At 36.9% G+C, this 12,465-nt stretch overlaps 1 protein-coding gene across 2 annotated transcripts in view; it reads right to left on the minus strand.

The window, feature by feature from the left end:
* Scp2 (sterol carrier protein 2) overlaps positions 1-12,465 on the minus strand; it is a 95,661-nt gene that overhangs the window by 39,009 nt on the left and 44,187 nt on the right. For both annotated transcript variants that reach the window (XM_020174631.2, XM_020174632.2), the window contains one exon: positions 8,812-8,919. In XM_020174631.2, coding sequence (XP_020030220.2) covers positions 8,812-8,919 — 108 coding nt within the window. The remainder of the gene's footprint in view (positions 1-8,811; positions 8,920-12,465) is intronic.

The raw sequence follows: 12,465 nt of genomic DNA on the forward strand, positions 1-12,465 counted from the left end.
AAGAGTAGAACTCAAAAACTGGCCTCAGGAATCTACTTGCCAAGAAAGTATGAAAAACAGGGAAGCATAAACTCTTTTAACAAAATTTTAAAATTTTTCTTTCATACCATATTAACATTAGTTAAAATTTGAAAGCTGGAGTAGCTATATTAAATCAGGTAAAGTAGATTTCAAAGCAAACATTTACCAGAGATAAAGTAAGTTATTCCATAATGATAAAGGAGAAAAAGTAAAGCTGACTTAATTCATTGACTACATAGACTACTTAATGGAGTTTTTTTTTAAGTCCTAGAATTAGGAAGTGAGTTAACGAGGCTGTGGGACAGAAGATCAACATACAGAAGTCAATACTGTTTCTACATAATAGTAGTGAAAAACTGAAATTGAAAAAACACCATTGACAATAGCATGAAAAATATGAAATAATTAGGGGTAAATCTGACACAAGGTTAGCAAGATCTGAACAGTGAGAACTATAATATATTGCTAAGAAAAGTTAAAGAAGATTTAACTAAATGAGGATATTTACTTTGTTTATAAGGCAGAAGACTCACTATTGTTAGGATGTCAGTTCTTTCCCCAGCCAATCTATACATGTTATATAATCTCAATCAAAAGCCAAGAAAATTTTTTTGTAAAAATCAACAAGCTAATTGTAAAATCTCTATGGCAATGCAAAGGACCTAGACCAGCCAAATAGTTCTAAAAAAGACAAAACCAGAGGGCTGAGACTGCCTGATTTCAAGAACAATATGGTACTGGTATCGAGACGGACAAACACGTGAAAAGACCAGGAATAACGCCCACACGCTTATGGACAAATGACTTTAGACAAAGTTTAGCCTTTTCAACAAATGGTGCTGAAATACCTGGAAATCCATAGGCAAAACCAAACTTGGATCTGTAAGTTGTGACATATAACAAAAATTCGTTCAAAACAGGCCAGAGACCAAAATACAAAACTTAAAACATAAAATATCTAGAAGAAAACAAAGGAAAACAGCTGTGTGACCCTGGGTTAGACAAAACTTTTTTAGATATAACACCATGTTGGTACTTAGAACATGACACCCCAAAGTCTAGTGCACTGGCATGTGAGCACTCATCAGCAGAAAAGCACAACGGCCTCAGAAGCAGAAGCCCTCTCTGACCTTCTCTCATTCTCCTGTCTCCTTTTTCTACCCCAAAGCAAAACACAAAACCTAGAAAGGTAACTCTCTAACCAACCTCCCCTGAGAGTGCTCTGAGTCTTCAGGTCTTCACTTTTTTTTTGTAGGAACAGAGTTTGAATTCAGGGTTTGCAAAGCAGGTGCTCTAAAGCTTGAACCACACCTCCAGTCCTTTTTGCTCTGGTTATTTTAAAGATGGAGTCTCACAAAGTACTTGCTTGGGCTGGTCTTAAACTTCAATCTTCCCAAGTAGCTAGGATTACAGATGTGAGCCACTGGTACCCAGCTTTGGTCTTCATTTCTGAGGGTACCTGTGTCATGTAAAACTTTGTTAAATAAATTTGTCATACTTTACTTTTTTTTTTTTTTTCCAGTACTTGGGCTTGAGCTCAGGGCTTACACCTTGAGCCACTCTACCTTTTCGTGTTAGGTATTTTTAAGAGAGGGTCTCATGAACTATTTGCCTGGGCTGGTTCTGAACCACGATCCTCCTGATCTCTGCCTCCTGAGTAGCTAGGATTACAGGTGTCAGCTACCAGCACCCAGCCATGCTTTATTCTTGTTAATCTTTGTGGATAGGGATGTCAACAATGACCTTTGAAATGGGTAGAAAAGATACTACTTTTATGAAATCTATAAAATGGGATTTTATGCAAGTGTAAAACTTCTGTTCTTCAAAAGACAATACTCAAGAGAATAAAAAAAGTCATAAGACTAAGAAAAAGTCTTTACAAAGCATATGTCAGATAAAAGACTTGTATACAGAATTTATAAAGAGGTCTCAGCTGGGCACACACCTGTAATCCTAGCTACTTGGGAAGCTGAAATCAGGAGGATCACCATTCAAGACCAGCCCGGGCAAACAGTTCCCAGGCTGCATCTCAATGGATAAAGCTGGGCATGGTAGTTCACATCTATCATTCCAGCTAAGGTGGGAAATATAAAAAGGAGGATTTAGTCAAGGCTGGCCTGGGCAAAAAGCTAGACCCTATCTCAAAAATAACCAGAGCAAAAAAGGGCTGGAGGCTTGGTTCAAGCAATAGAGCACCTGCTTAGCAAGCATAAAGACCTGATTTCAAACCCAAGTACCGCAAAAAATAAAAGTTATTAAATATAAACTTCAAATAGGTAAAACTGATGATAGGTTGATTTTTACCTCATTTAAGTTACTAAAATAATCGATAAAATATGGAATATAATCTCCCTTCTCTCTCTTTCTCTTACTTGGCAGGAACAATAAGAGAGTATGTTCCTAGACATCTCTAGCTAGCAACAGGATCAAGAGAAAACACTCTCCTGGGCTTCATATCTCCTGACATTGAAGGATGTGCATTAAGAGTAAAACTTGCTTCTCCTGACAGCAACAAAAATGCAAAATTCTGGGAAATGAAATTACAATGGGTACTGGCATAGATGATTTGGAAAAAAGTTACTTAGGCCTTCTGATTTACTGACTTCTGTAAGACCTTTGTATTGCAATTAGACCTGGCCAATTATTGTTCTAGGGTTTATTTATTTTGGTAATATCTTCTACAGTAGAAGAGCCATGCCATGGTTTGCATATAGTAGGTGTCCTGGCTAAAATTCCATTCACTCTTACTTCATTTTCACTGAGTTCTTACCATTCAAGAAGTCTGTAATACCTTGAAAAGTATTGAAACATGTAAACAAAAATCACAGGATAGAATAATACATGCACCATTAAAAATATCAAGAATGCCAGTGACTCACAGCTGTAATCCTAGCTACTCAGGAGGCAGAGATCAAGAGGATCACAATTTGAGGCCAGCCCAGGCAAATAGTTCCCAAGACCCATCTTGAAAAAAAACCATCACAAAAGAGCTGGTGAAGTGGTTCAAGGTATAGGCCCTGAGTTCAAACCCCAGTACTGTCAAAAAAAAAAAAAAATCAAGAGCTATGTGAATTCAGAAGAAGAAATATTTTCATCCCATTAGGGAAATCAAAGCATCTCAAAATTGAGAAGGATCTAAGAATTCATCAAACCCAAGGCTCTAACAAATGTCAATTCCTCTTACCACATTCCCATCAACTTGTTATATCTATTTTTAATACACAACATTCCCATCAAGTTGTTGAGTATATTTTTAGCATATAACTTTCTCATTTGTTATGGGTATTGTAGTGAACAGCATTCCCACTGAGTTGTGATATGCATTTCTAGTGCACAACCTCTGTGACAGGCTCTCAAAAGGCAACAGTTCCACTTTTGAGAAGCCATATTAGAAAGTTCTTTCCTGAGTTAGGCCAAAATCTACCTTCCTGTGAATTCCTTCCAATAATGCTAATTCTTCCCACACTAAATAACTATATTCTCTCTGCCCCCTGTCACCTTTCAGGGGTTAGTGGAGCAATAATGTATTCAATCATGTCCCTCTTCACAGGTTCTTAATCAAATAGAAGGTATTTTTCTAAAAGCATATAAATAATTATAATATGCATAAATGTCAAAAGAGACAGGGAGTCCACTGTTTAGAATTTATCTTATGGGTATATTTTTAAGGTATAGAAAGATACAGGGACACTTATTGCAACACTGTTTGTAATAATAAACTTGTCACAACATACGTGCCTATCAATAAGTGAATGACTATATACATTTCTTACAATAAGAATACTATGTAGGCATTAAAAAAATAAAGAAGCCAGGAATGATGGTGCATACCTGTAATCCCAGCACTTGGGAGGCAAAAGGATCTCAAGTGTTAGGCCAGCCTAGGCTACATAAGAGTCCTTGCCTCAAAAAAAAGAAAAAGGAATTAAGAATATCTATATGAAGTTGAAGTTGGCAGAATGGCTCAAGTGGTAGAGCGCCTGCCTAGTATGCATGAGCCCTGGAGTTCAGACCCAAGTACCACCACCAAAACCAAAAGAATGTCTGTATGTGGTAATACAGACTTTTAAGATATAAGTAGAAAACACTTTATGATGTGATAAATATGAACATATACATATAACTTTGGAAAATTACAAAAGTAATATTAATAGGGATTGACTAAGAAATAAGACTAAGAGTACAGAGGAAGAGAAAAATTATTAAATATTAAAAATTTGTCATCTGGCTATAATATTAAAAAGTATATGACAACCCTTTGGAGTTTCGTTGTTGTGGTTTTTGCAGTACTGGAGATTGTAATGCTACACAAGCGCTCTACCACCGAGCTACATCCCCAGCCCACCAGTTTCCTATAAAGTTAAACATACAGGCCAGGTGCTGGTACAATTATAGGCATGAGCCAGGTAGCTCATGCCTATAATTCTAACTACTTGGGAGGTTGAGATCAGAAGGATCACAGTTCAAGGCCAGGCCAGGCAAATAGTTCATAAGACTCCATCTCCAAAATAACTAGAACAAAATGGACTGGAGGTGCAGGTCAAGCAGTAGATATGAGAAAAACTTGGATGAGCCTTATATTCTGCTGAGTAAAAGAAGCCAGATACAAAAGAGTACATTCCTGAACTGTATGATTCTACTTATAATAAGTACTAGGATCAGCAAAACTTATCTACAGTGACAGAATTTTTAAAAATCTCAGCCTGGTAGTAGTGGAGAGTGGTGGGGAGGTGTTTGAAGGAAGTTAAAGGAGTGACTGGAAATAGACAGGATGGATGGAACTTTCTGGGATGATGGAAATGTGCTACGTGTGGCTAGTAGCTTTGGCTGGTAGTTATATGGGTGCATACAATTACCAAAACAAATTATGTATTTAAAGTATATAATTTAATGCTTTTAGTATATTCACAGATATATGCAACCATTACCACAATCAATTTTAGAATATTTTCTTCACCTCAGAAAAAACTCCAAACCCTTTAATGTCATCCTCCTTATCCCCCAGTCCCAAGCAATCCCCAATCTATTTCCATCTGAATTTGCCAATTCTGGACATTTCATAAAATTGGAATCAAATAATGTATGGTCTTTTGTGACTGCCTTTTTCACTTAGCAAAATGTTTTCAAGGTTCACCTATGTTGTAGCCTGGGTCAGTACTTCACACCTTTCCCGGCTAAAGAATATTCCATGATACGAACAGACCACATTCTGTTTGTCCATTCATCAGCGGATGACAGACATCTGGGTTGTTTCCATCTTTTAGCTAATATGAAGAATGCTGTTATAAACATCTATGTGCATGTTTTTGAGAGAATTTACTATGCGTCATATTGTGTGAAAATTATACTTCAAATTTAAGAAATTTGGATATGAAAAATCATATTGTTACTATACAGTATGATTTCTGGGTGATTCAATAAATGGAAAAATAAAAACAGCTCAGAATGACAGATAAGCAAATTATAATAAAAACATATTTCAGGCAAGAAAAAGGTTCTTTGTCAATAAAAACAACTAATTGAATGTGGTGTTCCTCTCCTGATGAAGCAGAAGTTTCCTGTGTAAATAAGGACATAAGGGAGAAGTGAAAGTGCCCCGCACACACACACACACACACACACACACACACACACGCATGCACACAGAGTCTCTCTTTTAAGGACTCAGGGACCATGCCACAGAAACATTGCTCATCATCCTGACTTCTCTATGTCCCATTAGCAACTAAATCCACATGAAGTATGACCTAATTCTTTTTTTGAGAGATAAAGGAAACAGTTTAGTCTACTAGGCAGAAGCAGAAAATAGTTTTAAAAAGGGTCTGGGTAGCATTGGGCACAGTATTTACATAGAGATATGATGCCTCAGAGCTGTCATACCAGAAGGAAACTGTTTTGTTAACAAATTAAAGAACACTCTTTTCCTGAAATAGTTATAAAATTATTTCTCATGCTGTGATACAAACAAAAGTTTTGTTACTGCTCCTCTCACTGCCAAAAAAAAAAAATTCAATGGATCCATTATGACTTCGTTTTGTAGAAATGATAGGAAGAGAACATTAGGGATTGCTGTGTTCTATTTGGGGGACTCTGCCATTTGATTGATTAATTGATTGATTGGCAGAGTCTCACTATGTAGCTGGCCTCAAACTTGTAATTCTCCCTGAGGCTCCCAAGTCCTGGGATTATAGGTGTGCAATGCTCAGTTAGTACATACTTTACATACACATATTTCCTCATTTAATCCACAGAACAGCTTTATATAGTGTGTACTAAATTTTATTCCCATCTTACAAGACTTCATTCACACAGAACACAGTTCAGGTTTCCACTCACAGCCACTATGCCTAAAACTGTACATATACTAATTCTGAATCCCATGTGCTTCTGTGCAAAACATTACCTTAAAACTGCTTTGAACTCACAATGACTTTAGAACAGCCAAATCCAAAGGATGCTCTTCACTTTATCTAACCTTTCTGACCTACTTCCTATTTTTCAAATGTTCTTCTCCCTCACCTAACTAACCTTTCCTTCTCATTATTTTTGAATGGCTCTTCATCTCTACTTACACCTTTAATTTTGGTGTCCACCAGAATTTCTATTAGTTTTTTTCTATAATTTCTATCTATTTATTAATAGTCTTTATTTTGGTGAAGCATAGCTTTCTTAAGGGTTTTTTAAAATTCTGTTTTTGTTTTGAAACAGGGTCTACATAGCCCTGATTGGCCTTAACTCTCAATCCTTCTGCCTCAGCCTCCCAAGGGGTGAGATTCCAGACATGTACCACCATGCTCTGCCTTACTTTGGTTTTTTACTGTACTTTCCGTTAGGTTTTTTCTATGCTTAAATAGTTAAGATCTTGGCCTAGAATGTACAATATTCCTCAGGAAGAGCCTCTATTGACTGCTTTCCTCCCCTCTGTATGGGCCATACTTTCTTGTTCCTTTACATGTCTCAGTTTTTTTGCTCAAAACTAGACATTATAAGTTATATATTATGGCTATTCTAAAAATCAATCATTCTCCCCTTCCCAAAGTTTGTTACTGTTGCTATTAATTTAGTATTTTTCCAAACTAATTCTGTAAAATCTGTATTCTTTGTCACATAAGACCACTGAATTTTCTTCTTGGTTACTTAGTGGTTGGCTATTGACTGGATAGAGATTTCTTCAAATGCTTTGACCTAACAGGCTCTTGGTCTTTGCTGGGGCTCTAAGTCTCTGTGTGTATTGGGTGCTGGGCCACACAGTCTACAATTCCACCTTAGCTTCTACTTCTTGCTTGTGTGAAGTCCAAGGTGAACTGGAGGTGAAGGTTTAGGACTTTCCCGCATGTTTCCTAAGCGGGTCAAGTATGAATTTACTTGACCTTCTAGATTCCCAGGAGATCTTTGTCAGATATTTTCAAATCCCTCTATGAACATCTCACCCCTGCTTTTCCTTTTAGGTTTTTTGGTTAGTTTGTTGTTTGCGCCAACTGACATCACAGTAGCTGCAATGCTAAAGAGTTGTTGCTGGCTGTTTTTGACAAATGCTTCTGGGGGAACTACTCTGTGCCGAATGAGTTCACTCAGGTTAAATAAATATAATTTTTCAAGTGAGGATTTAACCAGGAAACAAGATAAATAAAAAATACTTTTAAAAAAGAAACTCAATAGATGAAAGTAAAATAATAAAAATACCCAGTTAATTTTTAAAATGACATATGAAAAAGAAAATAATCAAAGAAGAGATGAGATAAAAGAAAACTGTGTGAGCACGTATCTATCTACCTCTCTCACTTCCTCTGCCCTCTTCCCATTTATTTTTTCTACTAGGTTATAAGGTTACCAAACTTGAATGATAAACCTAAATAAAGCAAGGTTAACTGCTTTAATAAATACTTTGTGTGTGTGTGTGTGTGTGTGTGTGTGTGTGTGTAGTACTAAGGCTTGAACTCAGGGCCTTGCACTTGCTAAGCAGGTACTCTACCACTTCAGCCACTCCATCAGCTCTTTTCTGTACTGGGTGTTTGCGAGATAGGGGCTCTTGAACTATTTGCCCAGGCTGGCTTTGAACCACGATCCTCCTTATCTCTGCCTCCTAAGTAACTAGGATTACAGGCATTAGGCATGGCACCCAGGTTAAATACATTATTAATTCTAATTTCTCTGTATTGGAATCTATGGACATTTATAAGTTTCTACTAAATTAATCAACAAATATAATAAGGCAATATGGAAAAAAAAAAAGATCCACCTATCTTCCCAAAAATAAATCACAGAATTTTGGAACTAAAAGTTATTTTAGAAACTGCATTATACAAATTTTCATTTTATAATTAAAGAACTAAGAGTCAAAATGATTAATTGCTCACTGATAAGAACAAACACATGGCCAGTCGGCAGCACAGCCATAGTCAAATTCTTATTTCATAACTTCTAATCCAGCCAGTTCAAGAGAAAATAACTTCCAGGCAATAGTAACCATGTATACACATTTAAATAATGTGCTCATTTCAAATATTTCTTATCTAGCAGGTCTAGAAAGATTTCTATTTGGAAACATCCTATTAGTTAAGTTATATACCTACCTGGACAGAATCAAAAATTTTTTAAATATGTTATTACTGAATTTAGAGTTTCAACTAGTTCAAATTCTTACCATTAATGAAGATTATTGAAATGTACTGCTGTTAAAGAAAAATCAAAAAGACCATGGCAAAGCAAGCATGAAAGGACCAGCTGTCAAGTTCAGAGAGTACAAATTTACATTCAAATTAAGCTTATGAAATGTGCATATAGTATTACCTGTAGCTCCCAGTGGGTGTCCCTTTGAAATCAATCCACCACTAGGATTTATGACCCATTTCCCTCCATAAGTATTATCTCCTCTATCAACCAGTGTTCCACCTTGTCCTTCAAAAGAAAAAATAACACTCATGAATGTTAAAAAATAACATCAGAACAAATGGCATGTTTTTTTTTTTTTTAATTTCCATATTGCCAAGTTTTTTTGTTTTTTTGGTTTTTTTTTTGGTGGTTCTGGAGTTTGAACTCAGGGCCTCATGCTTGCTAAGCAGTCACTCTACCACTCCACCAGCCCCCAAGAACTTCTTAAAGTAAACATTTCTTAAACAATTTAACAATTTGGTATAAGTGCTTCTAAAAATTAAATATTAAATATTGAACAATAAAGGTTTATCTGCATGAAACAAACCTTCTATTAGTTCCTAAGAGCTCTCTGGCTTCCAAAATTGCTCCAAATATAATAAATTCAAAAGCCAGGAAGAGGACTGAAGGTGTGGCTCAAGTGGTAGAGCTCCTGCTTTGTAAAAGCAAAGCCCTGAGTTCAAACCTCAGTTCCACCAAAAAAAAAAAAAAAAAGTCAGAAGAACTAAAATGGATATAATACTATGCAATAATATAGTTAAAATTATAATAGCTTTAAAATTCATAATTTTCCAAAATGTACTCATTTCTCTCCATTTTCAACTGTATTGTTATATGCTATATAAATATTTTTAATAAACAGGGAAAAACAAGAAAAAAAGCACTTCCATAAAATTAAAGCAAATAACTGGAAACACCAATGAGCCATAAAAATAGGGTAATTTAAAAATTACTTTCATGTTTGGTGGCTTCAACATTACTGTGATGTCTTGGCCACTATTTCAGGTAGTTAAGAAGTACATAAAAGTGTATGCATTGTATAAAATATTCTTCCAGATGCTATTTGATAAATAAGAAGTGGGAGCTCCAAATGATAATTTGCCATCCAAAAAATAATATGTAGAATGCTCATAAAAGCTACAGAAAGAAGGCAGAGTTTGGGAAGTGTTCGGAAAAGGAAGACAGGTGAGGTGTTTGCAGCAGTGTGTCCTGAGAAGGGAACATTAGCTGAAGACATGAAGGCAGTGAGGGAGCAAACCATACAGGTATCTGGAGCAAAGATCCTGAGATAGAACGAGCCTAGAGTGCTTGAAAGAGGTCAACATAGCTGCAGAAAAGTCAGAGAGTAGAAGTTGAAGAGAAGGAAGTGGGAAGTAAAGAGATCACATTTGGCTTCTGCCTCTGGGTGAGATGAGAAACTACTGGGTTTTGAACAGAGGAATGGCACTGATTGCTATATGGTTCTAATAGAATCATTCTGTAAGGAGAGAAGGTAGTTGTGAGACTTCTACAATAATCTAAGCAAGAAACAACACTGGCAAGTGACAAAAAGTGGGAAGATAGGTTCATACTCTGAATTTACTTTGAAGGGAGAGTCCATAGCCAACAGGACTAGAGATGGATTCAGCGGGGACTGTGAGACAAAGAGAGGACTTAAGAATGACTCTATGGTTTCCATTTTGAACAACTGGAGGATGGAGAAGATCTATGAGAGAGGAGGAGGTTTGGAAAATATTGGGAGTTCAATTCTGAACTTATGTTTAAGATACTTATAAGATATTTAAAAAAAAAAAAAAACCTAAAAAGTAGGTTGCTGGATACCTGAGTCTAGAGATTCAGGAACAGAGCTAGGGATATAAACTTAAAACATCATCATCATATATGTGCCATTTAACCCTGAAACTGGGTTCCCATTCTGCTAAGGCAGCATGTGTTCCTATGGTGCTCTTCCCCCACTGATTACATCTGACAACACTGGATAAAATACTAAACATAACTACCTGAGGACTGTGAAAGTAAACAAAAGCAGGAGGATTACAGAAAGTGGAAACTTGAACTGCACGAGGGTTTGTTCCCAGTTATGTTTCTGTAGATTCTGTTAGCAGCTTTTGTCCAAAATGAGCACAGTTCTGGAACAGCATGGCAGCAGGGGCAGCAGAGGTAGCAAAAACTCTAACACCAACTCCATCTTTCTAACCAAAGGAATCAGGAAAAAAAAGTCCCAGAAGCTGAAGAGTCAGGGAAGGCCACAGTGGAGAGTACCAGAAAAGGGAACTCACAATTCTGTGGACCTGTGCAAGTATCAGGCTCACTTTTTTTCTGTTTCTCAGGAAGGAACTCAGGACCTCACATCAGGTAGGCAAGTGCTCTGCCCCCAGGCCTCAGGCTCACTCTTGAACCAAGGATGCAACAGGATGGACTCAAACCAGCACAGACAGCAAAGACTTAGAGAACTGAACAAGGATTTTGGCCACCACCCTCAAAAGGCAAGACAGAATGTGTCACAAAAATACTGAGCTGACTGCTTACTAAAACAAAAACATCAACACTCTGCAAAGGATTTATTACCCTGTCCACAATGCCATCCAAGAGTACTCAATAAAAGAATAGAAAAATGTAAACACTCTCAAGGGGAAAACACCATCAATAGGTATAAACTCATGCCTCTAATCCCTGCTACTCAGGAAGCAGAGATCAGGAGGATCCAAGGTCAGCTCCAGAAAAAAACAAATAAACAAAAAACCCAGAGACCCTGCCTAAAAAATAGCTAAAGCAAAACAGGGCTGGGACAATGCTCAAGTGGTACAGCAAGCACAAAGCCCTGAGCTCAACATCTCCCCCAAAAGGTGCAAAACCTGAGAAAGCCTTGATTATGGAATTATCAAGGCCTTTAAAACAAAGTAAAGAAAGCCACACTAGAAATGAACACAGAGTACAAGTTCTCAGCAGAGCAAAAGAAACTAGAAAATGAACCACATGGAAATTTTAGAAATAAAAATGAAATATTTTAAATAAAAAAACTCACAAGAATGGTTCAAGAGCAGAAAGAAGCTGGGCCCCAGTGACTCATGCCTGTAATCCTAGTTACTCAGGAGACAGAGATCAGTAGGATCATTGTTTAAAGCCAGCCTGGGGAGATAGTTTGAGAGACCCTATCTCAAAAAAAAACCAATCACAAAAAAAGGGCTGCTGGAGTGGCTCAAGGTGTAGGCCCTGAGTTCAAACCCTAGTACAGCAAAAAGAAAAAAAAAAGAGCAGAAAGAAGATAAATAAGAAGTCAGTAAATTTAAACATATATTAATATAGCCGGGTGCCAGTGGCTCACACCTGAAATCTTATTCAGGTGGTAGAGATCAGGAGGATCACAGTTCAAAGCCAGCCTGAGCAAACAGTTCTCAAGACCCTGTCTTGAAAATACTGAACACCAAAAAGGACTGTCGGAGTTGCTCGAGCAAGCATAAGGCCCTGAGTTCAAGCCCCAGTATCACCAAAAAAAAAAAAAAAAAAAAAAACAGCTGTCATCTCAGAATTCCAGATCCAGCGAACATTTTCTTTGGGAATTAAGGTTAAGTAAAGACATTTTCTGATGAAAGAAAATGAAGAGAATTCATCTCCAAGAGACTTGCTTTGTAAGAAATGCTAAAAGGTTTTCAGGCTAGGGTAAATAACTATGGGAAAAAACTTGTGTCTTGAAGAAAGAGTAACAGAAATTATAAGCATCTAGGTAAATATAAAAGACATTTTTCCTTCTCATGTCTTTAAAATATTTATGACTGGTGAGAGCAAAAATTG

The sequence above is a fragment of the Castor canadensis genome, chromosome 7 (assembly GCF_047511655.1).
Source record: "Castor canadensis chromosome 7, mCasCan1.hap1v2, whole genome shotgun sequence".
Lineage (NCBI taxonomy): Eukaryota > Metazoa > Chordata > Mammalia > Rodentia > Castoridae > Castor > Castor canadensis.